Source organism: Grus americana, chromosome 11 (genome assembly GCF_028858705.1).
Source record: "Grus americana isolate bGruAme1 chromosome 11, bGruAme1.mat, whole genome shotgun sequence".
NCBI lineage: Eukaryota > Metazoa > Chordata > Aves > Gruiformes > Gruidae > Grus > Grus americana.
The window spans coordinates 23,676,456-23,692,532 of NC_072862.1; the positions used below are offsets into that span (position 1 = coordinate 23,676,456).

The window sequence follows — 16,077 nt, forward strand, 5'->3', positions numbered from 1 at the left end:
TTGCACTATACCTAGAGCCACACCTCATCTATTTACTTACTCTCCGCTACTTTAAATGGAAGATTTCAGTAAGCAATATATGATGCACTCAAAACAATGCCATACAAGTAGGATGTTCACTGCTGTACGTCATGTTTTAAAAAAGAATGCTCCAAGGAGATCACCATGTTTCAAGCTGAAAGAAGGGCTGTCGTTGCCTTATATCCATAAGGATTCCCATCTCACCAGAAAAATAACACAGAATATTAAAAAATAAACTCCCTTATGTCTGTGTTCTCCCACGAGCCCGCATACAGCTTTATCAAACCTCTGTGGTCATCTCTGCCCTCCTTTCTTTGGCCTTACCAGTAGCTGTCAAGCTGTATCGACGTACCTAAGATCAAACCAGGAACACACTACGTTATCATTCACTGCCAGGACCAGGCAGAGAATTCGCTCCTGGAAGCTATCCTCTAGTTAAAAATCACTAGTATCTAGTTGCAGTGAATTAACTATAGCTATACTACTAGAGTTAAACTCTTGAAAGGTGCCAAAATGTTGTCTTCTGACAGGCGACTGCTGATGGCACAAGAATGCTGATGACATGTAGGTGCGAAGGACCATGACAAACGCTGGCCCATTTACTCCACAGTACTAGGTACCGTTCTCCTCACGCAGCAGACAGCACTTGCATTTCCGTGCTCTGCCGGAGCTGGCTGCAGACGGACGATGCAGCGGAGAGTCAGGGCAACAAGAAGCAGCTCTCCCATGGCCAAGCAGCACCTCCCAAAGAGGGAACCAAGGCAGAGGCTGTTCCAACTCCCCCAGCTGAAGCTCGCCACGTGTCCCAGGCACTGCGCTCTTACCTCGTGTCTGAGAACTCCAGGTTGGTCACGTTGAGGACCCTTTTCCTGTTTGTACTGTAGTAGTAATCCACAAATTCCTTAAGCTTCATCTTGCAGTCTTTCTGTTTGGTGACATCAGTGACATCAACGCTCCTCTCCGGACCTAAAAATTAATTGAATGAAAAAAAGAGATTGAAGGGCAGCCTGACTTGCCCTATTTTGTATGCTTGGGGGTGAGTTAACATTTCGAGAAACATCTCAGTCTTTGGATTTTCTCATCTTCTTAGCCTTTGTCTCTTCCTTGTTATTTATGCATATACACACATATACATATATATATAAAAGACATGTATATATATAAAATGGTGCTTTTGCAAGTATGCCCCGACACAATTATTTCTGTCATTTTTGTTTTTAAAGGATTTGTGTTATTTTGAATCTATTCATTTCATTATGGATTTTATTTCCATGGTGACAGTTATAAGCTAACACCTGTATATCCACAGAGTAAGCCTCACCCACCACGCTGTAAAAGTCTTGTGATGGCAGGCAGAGTGTAATACTGTACAGGATATCTTGTCAAACTGATTTTCCAAAATTGTACGTTCTCTTACACTCTATTTTAACTTTTTGCTTACAAAATCTGTAATTGAAGAGCTGTTTTGCAGGAAAAATCCCATTTTTAACATGATATTTCAGGTGTGTCACAAAAAAATTGACTTTTTGTTATTTTACCCAAAATGACACCTATCAAAAATCCATCCCCTCCGCATTAGAGTACAGAGAATAAGCTGCTAGTACTTACACATTTCCTCTGACAGACCTTGTTGGATACAAATCTCCAGTGTTAATACTAACAGTATTAGTCAATTAGTGGAATTTAACACCGGGAATGCCAGAGAACACGTGGAGAAAGTGAGAACTTTATAAAGAGTGCCCATTTCTAAGCACATCCTTTCTGCAAGACAAGAGTCTCTCCAGTCTTTCTTCCCTTCTATTTTAATTGGCCTTATTTTTCCTCTCCCAGTGTTTCATTCATAGCTTTTTTCACATTAGGAGAGGAAAAAGAAATCAATTTGTTTTTTCACGAAATGCCAGAACAGTAACGACGCATTTGGCAGTGTCAGTTGCAGTGTTTTGTCCTCTGCTACTTACTTTAGGTTGTTTCTAAAAGACATTCTAGGTCTGATGTAATAAACTAGAAAACAGCGAGATCAGTCCCTGCCTGGGAAATCCCGTTCAAGCGAACTAACCCCACGGAGGTTACACCAGCACGTATTTGTTCCCTTCACTTTCAAATCTGGTGCCAGCTCCAGATTAAACACCCCGTGTTCTTTCCCCCAGCTTTTCACTAACTGTTTTGTCAGTAGGGTGGGTTATTGCAGCTAGAGGCTGGGAGAAAGCCGGCAGATGCATCAGGAGCACCTAGGTCATACAAGAAAATCTGCTCAGTGTAGCAGATGGGCAAGGAAAATATGCTTTCTGTAGAAGCAATGGGATAAAGAGAACAATAAAATCAGGGGTCTTGAATTCTCCTTTATTCGTAGTTATCTCACTGCACACAGTCACCACAAAGGCAACAGACACAGGCAGGATCACCCATGGCTGGGGACGGCACCCCCCCAGTTTGGGGAAGAGATCGATGGCCTGGCAGGGGGAGCGCAGGAGGAGGGGTCAGCAGGCTGCACAAGGAGATAAAGGGACCACGAAACGCAGACAGATATACCAGAGCTGGGGTCACAGCTCCAAAAGGCCGACGCCTCGTCCGAAGACTGGAGGGAGAGAGAATCAGACAGAAAGTGACACAGGAGAGGGACTGAGCACGAGAGGAGAATGGATGAGATCACACATGTGAAAGGAAGAAGGATGCGGAGACAAGACAAGTGACTTCAGAGCACTTCCACGGCTCCTGGCCAAGGTGTGTCTTCCGAGGCGGGGTAATGTGATGACTTGGGAGAAGACGCAGAACAAGACCCTGCTCAGGCTAGAGACAGGAGGATGCCAAAAGGAACCCAAACGACCAGCAGCAATGAAAATACCTCTCACTGACACCACTGTTAACAACCGCACTGCCTTTTTGCAGAGTGGGAGTCTCAGGCTAGTAATTCCTTCAATGCAAAGCGAGAGGGCAATAATCAGTGAAGACCTGGCCCAAAGAAACAGTTTTTTGATACTACGACTCTTTCTTTTAACGCAGTGCTACGGAGCACAATGCAGTCTGGCTCAGGCTCACTCTAAGATACACGAGTTGGTACAAGAAACAAGAATGCATTAATTGCTAATTACAAGCTGCCACTACATAACAAATATTGAAGTCAGCATAGCTCAAGACATAGACAATATTTTACATTTTTTAATACAAATTATATATATATATATATATATATATATATATATATATATAAAGCAGCTGAGCTCCAAACAGGACAATGCTACCTGTTTGCCAGATACCCACCGACGTAGTTTTCAACATCGCTGACGTAGAAGGTGGGTGCAGGCACAGACAAACCCAGGCCATCCTTCTTTGGGACGAGGATGGGCTCTGCAAATCCATTTTCTTCCAAATACTCTGCTGTTAGTTGGCTGCCTGGCACTTTCACGACTATATCTTCCGCACTGAAAAAGTAAACACAGATTCAATGGTGAGGTGCTTCCAGGCAGAGTTTGGCGTCTTCTGCGTTTCACTACCAAAAGGGAAAGGTTAACAATAAGCAATTATATGCAGATTAGGTGCACAAGAAAAAAGCCAAAAAGCCATTTATTGCAAAGCACACAGGGCACACTAAAATCATACGGAATTGATTTGCTTGAGCTCATGCACCAACTACTGGAAACTCCTAAAATAACAGCTTACGGAAGGAGCATTTTCCTCAACTATAGGGATCTGTCGAGTTACCAGTGATCAATGTTAACGAAATTAGTGTTAAATGTTCCACGCTAAAGAAGGCAAGATTAAAAACATTACATAATCTCAAATAAATTGTCCAGGAAATACTTTGCAAATCGTTTTTAAGTAGTCAAATAAATTGCTCGGGAAATATTCTGCAAATCATTTCCAAGTCGCTGGGAGGGCGTCAAAGGGCCTAAGGAATGGGCAGCTTCATCAGCCCACCAGCTAGGTGCACTGACAACTCTCACAGGAAATTCCAGTCCAATTTCGAGACCTTTTTAAGAGTAAAACATTTTGAATTCAGAGTGAAAAGTGACTGTATATGAATGACCATCAGTCCCAAATGCACCCTGTTGTGTGTGGTTTGTCAGCTGGACTTCGAGAACTGTCCGGCAGGCCAGGGCCATGGCTGCCGGTGGGGAGAACAGCAAAACGTTGTGTGTTCACCCCAAAAGCACCGCCTGCCCGAGCAGTAAGGCTAATACATGACTGCCCTCTCCTGCAGCGGTTCTGAACTACAGCTCCCCTCGCCGTAGGCACCACAGCCCCACAGGAAAGGGGACGAGGCTGTGAGTGCCACCATGGCGGCCGGCACGCTTGGGCCTCCCCAGCCCATGAAGCCCAACCGGTGGCAGGGCCCCCAACACCCTCCAACTGTGGGGTCCCCCAGCCCTTTGCTGTGGGGGCTCCTCCTCCGGCCCCCCACGCAGCGGGAGCCCCTCACCCTGGGCCTGCTGAGGCCGCCCCAGTGGGATACACAGGGTGGGAGGTCAGAACCCCAGGGAGAACAAGATGGCCGGACGCAAAGAGGGATAAGCTGTAGAAACCCAGCCTGTTTCTGGGTCAACCCAGCCACCATGCATTGGCAATGGCTGATCAGGAGGCAAACTGAATTAATAATAATTAAAAGGAGTGTTCCTCATTTATGTGAGCACTGGTACCGTACACCAGCAACGTGCAAAAAACGAGGCTGGAGATTTTAAGGAACAAGAAGCAAACTATGACTTACCACTACACCTCTGCACTTACTTTACAGTGCCCAAGTATACCTCACGTACTCGTTCAAGTCTGATTTGCTTCTATGTGTGCCATAGAAACTTACACATAGTTGTAAAAAGAGATGAGCGCCAGAGCATCTAGTAATGATCGCGCCAAAATGGAGAGTCTGACACCTACACTGAAGAACCTGAACCATCAATTTAATTATTATTACTACTCTAATGCTATTTTGGTATTAAACATTCAGGAGCGGAATGACGTGAATTGTATTTTTCGCCTTTTTGCTCTCTTCACTGCCGCCTTTGATCCGAGCCTCGCCAAGGGTTATGATTTAGTCGTGTGCTGTGAATCAGCAATGATGTGTCTGTCTCTGAACTGAGACCCCTTTTTCTGTTCACCACACTCTGACTGAGGAGTGTTGGGTTTTGTTCTCTGAACATCTGCAAATTTCATTCGTTTTCTTCAGAAGAGAAAATTTCTCAACAAGACTTTGTTCTACCAAGTGTTGATGTCCGAGGCCTGAATCTTGTAGACACTCCGTTGGCTACAGAGCTTTCTTTCTCAGAAACTTTTAATTTGGCAGCAGGATTTTCTTATGTGCACATTTATGTGAGAAACAAACAAAAAAAAATGGGGGTTCATTTTTTTTTTTTTTACAATTTGGTAGTGACTCAGAGATATTGCATATGTGAGTTTAATCTCAGAGGCCATCCGAGGTTACTGAAATCATTCTGCCTTAAAACTTTTTTACGAAATTAGCTTTGCAACCTGTCAAGTTGTTCTGTATACAAAAAAAAAAAAAAAAGGTAAGACAAAAATCTAGCAGGCCCAAATAAAAATAGCCAAGCAAGTAAGAATGCTGGGTCCTGAGTTCAGTGAAACACATCTGGAAGTGCTGCCAACTCTTTGGCAGAGGTATTTTCAGCCTTTTCCTTAACCAGCCTACGACCAGTATCTGAAATTCAATGTGAAATTAAATTCTCCGTAAAAAAGAAGTTTTGTGTTTACCAAGTACACTTTACCAGTCTCCAAGGATTCTTCTGAGATAATTAGTCATTAATAATTAAGGATTTATTTGGCTAAGGCCTACATTAAAGAACCAGAAGAAAATCATCGCTCTTACAAATGGCTGTGAAGCAGCCTAATAAAGTGTGGAACATGTCACCTAACAATTGGCACTATTCATTACCCCAAATAACAGAGCCTTTGTCACTGCAGCAACTGAGGATGTCATTGTTCTTCTTTTCAAGATGGGGGCAGACTTCAGCAAAACGATTAGTATTTTTGAGAACTGGATAATTCTATGCAATAAATTGGTCAGTTTGACACGCAATCATATGTTGTAGGGGCCAAACGCATTCTTGCTCTCGTCTTCACGAATACTAGCTTCTATGGGAACCCACAGGAACCGGGCTCAACCAGGAGCAGATTTTAATATGGCTGCACAAATAGAACAAAGGGAAGAGCCTGGGACATTTGCAAAACAACAGCAGCCATTTGAACTTCATCGCTCCGTTCTCTATAATGATTTCAGCAGGGATCATCACCAGCTTCAGGGGACACTGGGTCCGTCTGCTTCACCTCCACAGCCCTGTCCACACGCACGGCTGAAGAACCTACCTCGGAAAAGTACGGCTTCGGAGTTCCTTTATAAAGACTTGGCTCCCGTTCTGTACAGGTTTGACCTCTGTCGTCTGTCCAGTATCATGTTTATGCCAATTCCTTTTCTTTTTCACTGAAAAAGAATGAATTGGACAGTACTGTATATTTACTAAAAGATCATTATTAAGACATTTGAAGGAAGGACAAATCTTCATTTCATACGCGAGCAGAGAAGAGGGAACCCCCACTATGCCGCACTGCAAATTTTAATATTGCTCTCATTTCACCATTAGACAATTATACTGTAGCCTGAAGATCTATTACATACTGAACAGCGTTCGTTTTGTAACATAAGGGCAACCAGACGGATAATTACCGAGCTGCACAGCTACCGCAGGCTTTATGCAAACACAGGCTCTGGACGTTTCGTACTTGACAGACTACACACTTAATCCTTATCATAAAACTCTTACAAAGCCACTTTTCTGCCTTCTCAATATGCAGTATAGATCTTTATGAATATATTTGTCATGAATTACCTTAGTCTGTCCAGCAGTGGCAGATTTGACATCAATTTTGATGGGCTTTGAATTGTACCCTGCACACAGAATGCACATGAAAGGAAAAAGAAAAAAAAAGAGATGCAAGGGCACCATGAGTGCAATTTTTAGAACTCCTCTTACTCCTAGGATTTGAAAGGTGAGCCAGGCTTAGGCCTTAAGCTGATGCCACGGAATGAAGGGCCCTTGACTGTGCTCCTCGTGGGTGGGACATAAAGGCAAGTTCATCATGGAAAAAGGGTCAGGCGGAGCAAGAATAAATAAGCCAGTCGAATGTCACCGTGGTTCTGCCTTGCCTCTCTGACAGCCAGATAACGCAGAGCAAGAAAAACTGGTCCAGCTTTTTCTCTTAGTCAGCACTATCTCTCTCAGCTGTTCCAACTTCCACAGGCTGTCCGGGCATGCTCATTTTGCAAGTAAATTGGTTTCATCCCAAATGCACATTCACACCATTTCAAGCCTCTGTTAGGAGAATTTTCATATGTCACACCTTTCTTTTATTTTTCGCCCCTGTTTTAAATCATGAAACTCAGTATTTTACCTGAAAATCGAGACCTTGGGCCTTTCTTACTGTTCAAAACAGGAGGGTCCAGACTCCTGAGTAACCATCATGCACGGCACTCTTTCCCTGCTCTTTGCACATGCACACACACACAGATCCACATACTTTTTCACTAAGAAAGGAATCTGGAGGCCGCAGCTATAAGACACGAGGTTTGGAAAAAGCTATCATCGTTTTCCCGACCACAACCCTGGGATAACTCAAGTAAAGACGTCTCCCGATGAATCCATCCCAGGTTTTGCACAAAGCATGTTGGGTTTATTAGTTCCATGCAGCTCTCCAGCCTAGCTGGATATATTCATTAAAGCTGCTAGTTCTTTATCTTAATGACTCTCAGGCTTAGTGTGTTAATTCAATGCTCCTGGTAACAAAGGAAACAAGCCCTACATGAATGCCAAGCCTTCCTCCTCTCCCTCCCTTCCCAACCATGGCCTCCTCCCCCTCGCAGCAGATCCGAACCAACACTGGGACTCTTCCCACAAGTCCCAGTGAAACAGGTGTCGCTCACCACAGTGAAAATTAAAGAGCTTATCATATTAACCTGTTCTTTTATTACACTTCAGATAGCACAGTGTCGAGAAAGAAAAGCAGAAAATCAGTGCTGATTTAAGAAATTCACTGCGACTCTTTCAAAAAGCACCGGGGAGCTATTTCCCTCGGCACCGAGCACCGGCAAGCATCCACCTCTCTCATCATCCACCTCTCTCATCATCCACCTCTCACATCATCCACGTCTGACATCGTCCACCTCTCCCATCCACCTCTCCCATTGTCCACCTCTCCCATCCACCTCTTTCATTGCCCACCTCCCTCATCATCCACCTCTCTCATTGCCTACCTCTCTCATTGCCCACCTCTCCCATCCACCTCTCTCATTGCCCACCTCTCTCATTGCCCACCTCTCCCATCCACCTCTCTCATTGCCCACCTCTCCCATCCACCTCTCTCATTGCCCACCTCTCCCATCCACCTCTCTCATTGCCCACCCCTCTCATCGTCCACCTCTCCCATCCACCTCTCCTGCAGACAACGAAGATGCCTGCGCCGCCAGACCGCTCCCCAGGAGGTGCTCTCTCCCGGACGGCAGCAAGCCGGCTGCTGTAGCCCATTATACTACATCAAACAATCGACATTTGGCCCGTTTTCAGCCATTCTCTTTATGTTTCATCTTTACCATGAACACCACAGTAAGGATTAAAGGCCCATTAACATGTGCAACAAATGCTTTGGCCAGCGAGGCCACTTCTTCTTAAGTGATTACAGATTTCTTTTTCTACAGAACTTTCTGATCCAAATTTGACCGTTGGAAAGTACAACCCGCTCCTTCTCCAGGAAACCCTCCAGAGGAAAAAGGGAATATATTTTTATGAAAACTGTATCCCAAAATGAATAATTCTAGGCTTCAAAGGTATACTTACATTATTTCAAATGGATTTATGAAGAAGGGATACCTAGAAGTTCTCTACTGTTTTATACGAAAGGTTGTAACTACTGAAAAACTGTTCCAGCCTGACTTTGGTTTGCTTGCATTTATGTAACTTCACCGATTCCAAGGAATTTCTCCTGATTTTCACTGCTGCAAATGAGACAGCAATCAAACCCAACATTTCAGATCATGTTATGAAAACAAGTCGAGTCTGCCTAAACAAAGCACTTACATTTTATTTAAATGATGTCAGAAAATTTTGCGTGAATGTGTGTAATTTTTCCCAAAGAGCAGTCCCTACAAATTTCATTAAACCGAAACGGCTTAAAATGTCATATGACAGGAAGCAATCTTCTGAAATAGTAGCCACTAAGCCACATTGGTGAAGTGGAAAAATGTAAGAAGAGGAAAATGATTTTTAAATTTGACATCTGGAAAACATATATTGTGGAATGCGTGCTCCAGAAATACACATATATTTTTAAATCCAGACGAGTTGCATAACAGACAATTGGTGTCTGTGTTTCCCTTTGCTAATCTTGCAATAATTAAATCCTACCAGTGAACTACTGGCTCTGGAACCAACACTTACTCTTTTATTTCGAAACTGATACTGCTAGATAACTAGTTTAAACATATATTGTAACACTAATAAACAAATGAAAGCGCTCATCTCACAGAGGTCCCAGCAGAGCCCGTGTAGCAGGACACCCTGCATACAAATACAAATGCCTGACAGAATGAATGCATTAAGCTGAGCTGTTCCTGCCTTCCTTTAATCCGTCTTTTAACTTCCCTGGCCCATTGCACTCCGCAAGGAGGGGCTGCAGGATAACAGCCTCATTTTTCAACAGGATCCACGAATCTACGAGTTAATGGCGAAAACGGCGGTGCAGCTCGAGAACCTGTGGTCTTGCGCTTCACCAGACCTGAAGGTAAGGTTATCAATAACTAACATTTACATGTACCCGAAATTTTTACTCTCGACTACTTTGATGATCGGTCTTGTACATCATTAAACTTTCTGCCCTGCATGTGAAGGGAGAAAACAAAGCCGTACTGCTGTACCGCAGAATTCTATAATGTTCTGTATTCCTACCTCACCGATAACCCCGTACGCTGGTCAGACTAGAAGTAGCGACAGCGCTCCAGGGGCACTTTCTGCCATGCTGCACGATGCAGGCTGAGGGACGTACAGCCAAGCCGGATTTTTATTTGGATGAAAAGAATTGGATAGCCAAAAACCTTCTTAAGGCATCAGAAGGCTGCTGTCGATTCAACTCTTCTCATCCTAACTGGTATATGAAGCTTGTCATTTTTTTATCAAAACTGCCATTTCTTGAATTCTAAGATTATCCACCACAGTTTTTGTAGAACTGATATCTAATTCCTGGTTATAGACTTTTGCTGCCTCTGATTTTTTCTCCTCGCATTGAAAAGTACGTGCCTCTCGCCATTCATAATTCAAAGCAAAGCGCAAGAAATCAAAGCACCAGAGACATCTCAATGTTATACAAAACCCACAGAGGCGAGAGATCCTCTGCTGCTGCAGATTCTAATACCAAATTGTTCACTTGAAGATTGTGGTTATTTGTTTGACCAATTTCCAGTGTGTTTGTCAGAAATCTGCCAACGAAACATTAGAAAGGCTGACTCTTTTAAATCAAAGCATTTTGTGGGGACATAATGATTTTGTTAAGTCTTTCAGAACATGCCTCCCGTGGGGGGTTTTGCCAGCTTGCCCAGTTTGTGGGTGCCCTGCTTGGGCCAAAGCTGTTAGCAGACCATCTGGGAGAGGGGAGAGCTGCAGGTCATTCAGGTTTCCAGTTCACACTTGATTTTGAAAAAGTCAATGTGGAAAAATGATTCCCATTTTTGCCCCCCAAATGAACATTTCACACTCCTCCCTTTTCCCCTTAGAAACTTTTTAAACTTTAACTTTTAAGGCAGTGCAGAAATAATTGCTAGTTTTTAAAATTACTGAACTTTAACACAACACAAGTCAGTTCCCAGCCATCCCTTATTTCGCACTAAAAAAGCAACATTAGGATTCGTTTGGCTCCTGGGAGATGAGCACAGCGTTCTCCCTCTGCGTGCTGCCGTAAGGTTGCAAAGCAGTGAGAACCTCCATGTCATTGTTGCTTATTTACACTAAAGGGCTTTCAAGTAAAGCATTTCATCTTTTACAGGGATTGCTTGCTTTTCTTCTTTTTTTTTTCCCCATTGTATAATAGAAAGAATTTGTGAATCAATCTGACCAAAGCAAACACATCCTACAGTTCTTTCCCAGACAAAACTCCCACTGAGATCAACTGTCACTTTTACTCAGGAGAACTTTTTCCTGTGAAAGAACTGCAAGAACTGGCACCCTCAGAGCATCCTACAATTTTGACTGCCACTGAAATCGCTACAGTTTTACATCCAGGCCAAGCATAACAAACTGTTTCTTACTCTTCTCATCCAAAGACAAAAAACACCATGTAGTTTCCCAAACTCGCTGTATTAGAACTAGCTGTCTCTGTAGGATTTATCTAGCCCACAGTACTAAGTGTCTTCACAGTTCTTAATTCCGGGTGAAGAAGGAAGCATCATCTTCATTGCCGGGACTGGGGAGCGAAGCCGTCCCGGTAAGGGGCCCCGCATTAGCTCCTGCACGCTGCCTGAGGCCAGGCAGGGACCGGCACCCATGCTCCGACCCATGGTTTTCTCTCCCTTAACATATTTTTTCACCTCAAGGTTTGAATTCTAATATTTAGGACACGTGATATTTAGGTGTGTCTTTTTGTAATGAAAAAAAAAGCTTCTATTGTTTAAAGATACAGAATCTGCTATGTATGTGAGGACCAGCTGTGCAAGTATACTTACAAGTAGACTTTCCATGGGTTTTCTCACAGTTGGGACAATGATAGATGTCGATATCTGGTGCCTCTTCTTCTTCAACACCCACACAGCTGGAATATATGAAGGCAAACAGTACATTAGCTTGAGTCCATCTCCAAACGTGCAAGCATGCAATTAATAATGAAAAAACCCAGACCCCAATAAGCTGTGCACCTTCCATGCCGCTATGCTGACTGCTAACGGCTGGATCAAAGCAAAGCTTAGGTGCTTTTTATGCTGGTACAGTCAGACTGGGTTTTTGCAGCCTACACTGCTGATGTGGTGCTAAACCAGGTATCAGTCAGAAGCCCACCACCGGCTCACCGTGGACCTACATTAAGATGTGGCAGAGAGTCCCAAAGAATTTTTTTTCCCAGGGAAACCATTTTGTATCTACATGGAGCTCTCCGAGCACCATCCCACATAAACCTAATTAACAAAACACATCTCCTTTACCAAGCATGTATGGACAGCTGCTAGGTACCGGAGTAATCTTGGCAAGGGATACCATATGCAAGACTTCTATAGGTTCCATCTCTATTACAATATATAAAGATGAAGAGGAAAAGAAGACACGTAGCTCACAGCACGTCTGGCTGCCAAGAAGATGGGTTGTATCATGGCAGCTGCCTAGAACACCCACCGAGATTATTTTGGATGGCACAACATACGCAACAACACAGCGCAGCCTGCGGGCACGCCGCGTGAATGCAATCCATGGCAGAACACAGCGCTGGGGAAAAACAAAACTGAACTGCAAAGGAATGAAGTACCCGAGATAAGAAGCTGTTGCGCAGTCGAAGCGCTGAGCAGCCAGCCAAACAGTCAAACTCCAGGACGGCACTGTTCCTCCGACGGAGCGAAGCAAACAGGATTGTGCTCCTGCTTGCTCGATCTGAAGCGGCCCAAGCTGCAAGGCACATTCACAACGCAGAAAAAAGAGTTTCAGCTGGGTGCTGAAACGCCTCCTCAGCGCTCTGCAGCTAGCAGAAAACACCGATACGTCTCTTCTGCCAGAGAAAGGGTTCGGGCACGTGTCATGGCAATGCCATCTCCGTGCATATGGTAGTGTGCAACCTCCTTGCATCCCACTGGCAGTGCAAAGCGGCAACTAGTGCAGGAACAAATTCAGAGCCTTTAGCCGCTGGTTCTGACCCACAGGCAAGAGAAAAGTGTGTTCGCTCACAGGCAGGGCAACGGGGTGGGTCAGTTCTGTCAAGTGACTTAGAGAATCTCTCAAACCATCCTCACCGTGTTCAAGCTTTTTAGGACAATGCCACGATTTTCAAAGTTATAAGCAAGTTAAATAATTAGAGAAATTCACGTAGGCTGGATACACCAGTAATCACTAAACGTGATCCGGGAAGGCCCTAAGCTCCCGGCTGCTGGCAGACAGGAAGGTGCATGGACAACGGCGGTGGAACGCATGATCGTGCGTGCCTGCCTCTTCTACACTGTTCTAAGCCTTGCGAGTGAAGCAGCCACCTGGCTCCACAGAGCTCGGAGCTCTTTTGATGCCTGATGACGCAGGCATACGGTGCACACGAGCACACACACAAACACGCGCATGCTTGGGGCAGGAGGAGTCACTGTTAAAATACACCATGACCCTCCCTGTTTACAAAGGTGGGTTTGAAACCACTTTTGAATCCAAGGTGCACGGTGATGTGTAACTGTACACAGCATGATTACGAACCACAGAGCTACCTGCTTGTAGGAAAGAGCATCAACAAAACCCATAATGAGTCTGCAACCAAGCTGGAAAAAGCCAAACCAGCTAAGATACGGAAATGACTCTTTTTTTATAACCATTGTAAATGTTTTGTCAAAGTAAGGTTCTGCCAGAAACCTTTGTGGATATTTTCATCCTGTCGCAGCTGCCAGCGTGCGCACGGGACCCGGCTCCCTCCAAACCAAAGAGCACAGGGTGAGAGAAGCTTGGCAACCAAAGCCAGAGAAACTCTCCTTTTTGTGCATTCAGCCTGTGAACAGGCTGGTAAACAGGACAGTCCTTCTGAAGTGTGTAAAAGCATCTGCAGATTTGGCTGATGGGGTTTTTATTAAACAGTCACTTGAAAAAAATACGAAATGATTGGGTCTCCCTGGGCAGACAGCATGGAAAACTGAAAAGTAAGTTTGCAGACAGGAAAAATCATCACAACAATCCAGTCCTCAGAGTCAAGTACATACAGGCAGCAAAATACCAGATTAAGCAGTAGAAAATTTAAACAAACCCTGGCAGATTAGAGCAAGTGTAGGAGAACGTAGGGGATTCCTCTACCCATAAAGCTGCATCAGCTGCTTGTACCACTGGATTCAGCTTGTTAAGCTTAGTAAAGGTATGGATTAGGCTCTACACAAGGGCTTCAAAAGTCTATATTTAGCTAAACTAAGGAGATGAGACCCTTGGGCGCTGCTGGATTGCTACGGGAGGAGGTATGAAAAGCTACTGCACTGGGCAAAGGCTCCAGTGTGGTGGGAGCTATTGTTCTGAGCGCAAGTAAAAATATTTAACTAGAACAAAACGGAAAAGTAAAAATAACTGACCTCAAACTCAAACGGTCCTCTAAAAGATGCAGTCAGCTTTTCCAACTACAACATGGCTTTTGAATAAGGTTTGGCCATTTACAGCTACTCGTAGGCAGAAGCTGCTGTCCGCGTCGTACGGGAAATTGCAAGTACAGACTCCAAGAGATCACCCTACCGAAACGCCTCGGGTGATCTTTAACCAAAATAGGAACCAGTTCCAGTCTGTGCCCCTTTTCTCAATGACCAGAGCGTGACTTGCCACGTATTTCCACCAGCAGAGCTGTTTGTGGGCTTCCACATGAATACAGGCGTCAAAAAACTGAACTTCCACAGTTAAAGACAGACTGAGAGAGACAGTTCCTGCCAGAAGAGGAACAAGGATTTCTTGCCAGGCGTATTGGTTTTACGTGGCGAGGGTTTGATAGCGGGGGGCCGTCAGCTCCACAGCAGCGACCGACCCTTGGGTTGGTCTCCAGAGCACGTGCACGTGCGAATGAGAACCAGGAGGAGACCGCCAGCCCTGGCAGGAAGCAGCGCAGAGTCCTGAAGCAGCCTCCCGCCTCATTTACAAACGTATTTTTTCTCAGAGTGCTTAATTAACAATAGAATAGAATCAAAGCATTTCTCTAGCTGAAGAAAACCAAGTCATCTATAGCAGCTGAACAGTGCTGTCCTTCCCCTCAAGCCCCCAAATTCGAGCACAAATGGCGCTTTGTGTTTTGCATCTGTTTGGTTTTTTTTCCATGAGAACGCTCCACTTTGGTCCCTCTAGTTTCTTTTTTCAGCCCCGTTTGCCTGAGTGAAACACAAACATAAAAAAGACCTGAGCCAAGCGTTTGACCCCCTGCAACGACCAGACGGGTCCGGAGTCAGACCGTGTAGGATCAGAGGCGGCATCCCCAGGAGCAGCCTCCAGCAATGGGCCCTGCCGCAGCCAGCCCCACGTTAATCCTCCGATGTGAGCCCTGGATGCGCTACCATCAACAGGGAAGAACCAGAAAAAGCTCTCTGTAGCGCTTTCGTGTGATTGTTCACGCCCGCCGATGAGGTAAAAAGGTTCGGGAAAGGGACGGCGCGGCAGTTGGTAGGGCAGAGCTTGCAAAGGGATGGGCAGGGAGCAGAGGGCCGAGGCGCAGGAGGCAGAGCTGGAAGCAGCCTTCTCGACAACTGCAGGAGCAGATTTATTTGCTTCCTTTGTGCCAGCGGTGCAAGAATGCGTTTCACAAAGCCCACAGACACCCCAAAACAGTGTGCTGGCATCCCTGCAAGGTCCCTCTCCGCTGGAAGAACTCACAAATCGAGTAGTGCAGTGTTTACGCCCTGGCAGTCTTTGAAAGAGATCGCTAAACACGTCCTCCTGTTCGCGCAGCAAGGGCTCCTGGCGGGCGCCGGAGATGCCGTACTCGGGGGTGTGCGCAGGTACAAAGTGGTGTCCTCCAGCGGAGTATTTAGGGATGTCCCTGACTGACAGTGAATTCTCTCCAGCTCCTGCTTTTTAACGGTGTGACAACGAAGGCGTTTGGCAGGACCAAACACGTTCTTCTTGGGACAGCATCAGGTTCCCCAAGTGAATTAGAAGGAGAAAACTTTTACTTGGTGAAGGACAAGGAAGCGAGGAAAGAAAACTCCCCAGAGGTCCTGCAAAGCCTGGCGCTCGCTGTCCCAGCAGTGTTAACGCCTGAGAGGCTGCAGCCGTAATGTGCCAGCGGGGAACCGGGGACGCAGCCGGTGCGGACGGAAAGGATGCGGACGCAGGAGCAGCGGCCCCGCGGCGGCAGCCAGCACCCACCGCTCTACCCTCCTGC

At 45.4% G+C, this 16,077-nt stretch overlaps 1 protein-coding gene across 2 annotated transcripts in view; it reads right to left on the reverse strand.

Annotated features, from left to right (window-relative positions):
- PHF2 (PHD finger protein 2) overlaps nucleotides 1–16,077 on the reverse strand; it is an 85,234-nt gene that overhangs the window by 30,623 nt on the left and 38,534 nt on the right. For both annotated transcript variants that reach the window (XM_054838223.1, XM_054838222.1), the window contains 4 exons: nucleotides 11,729–11,814; nucleotides 6,334–6,448; nucleotides 3,280–3,440; nucleotides 846–987 (listed from right to left, as the gene is read on the reverse strand). In XM_054838223.1, the coding sequence (XP_054694198.1) occupies nucleotides 846–987; nucleotides 3,280–3,440; nucleotides 6,334–6,448; nucleotides 11,729–11,814 (504 nt within the window). The remainder of the gene's footprint in view (nucleotides 1–845; nucleotides 988–3,279; nucleotides 3,441–6,333; nucleotides 6,449–11,728; nucleotides 11,815–16,077) is intronic.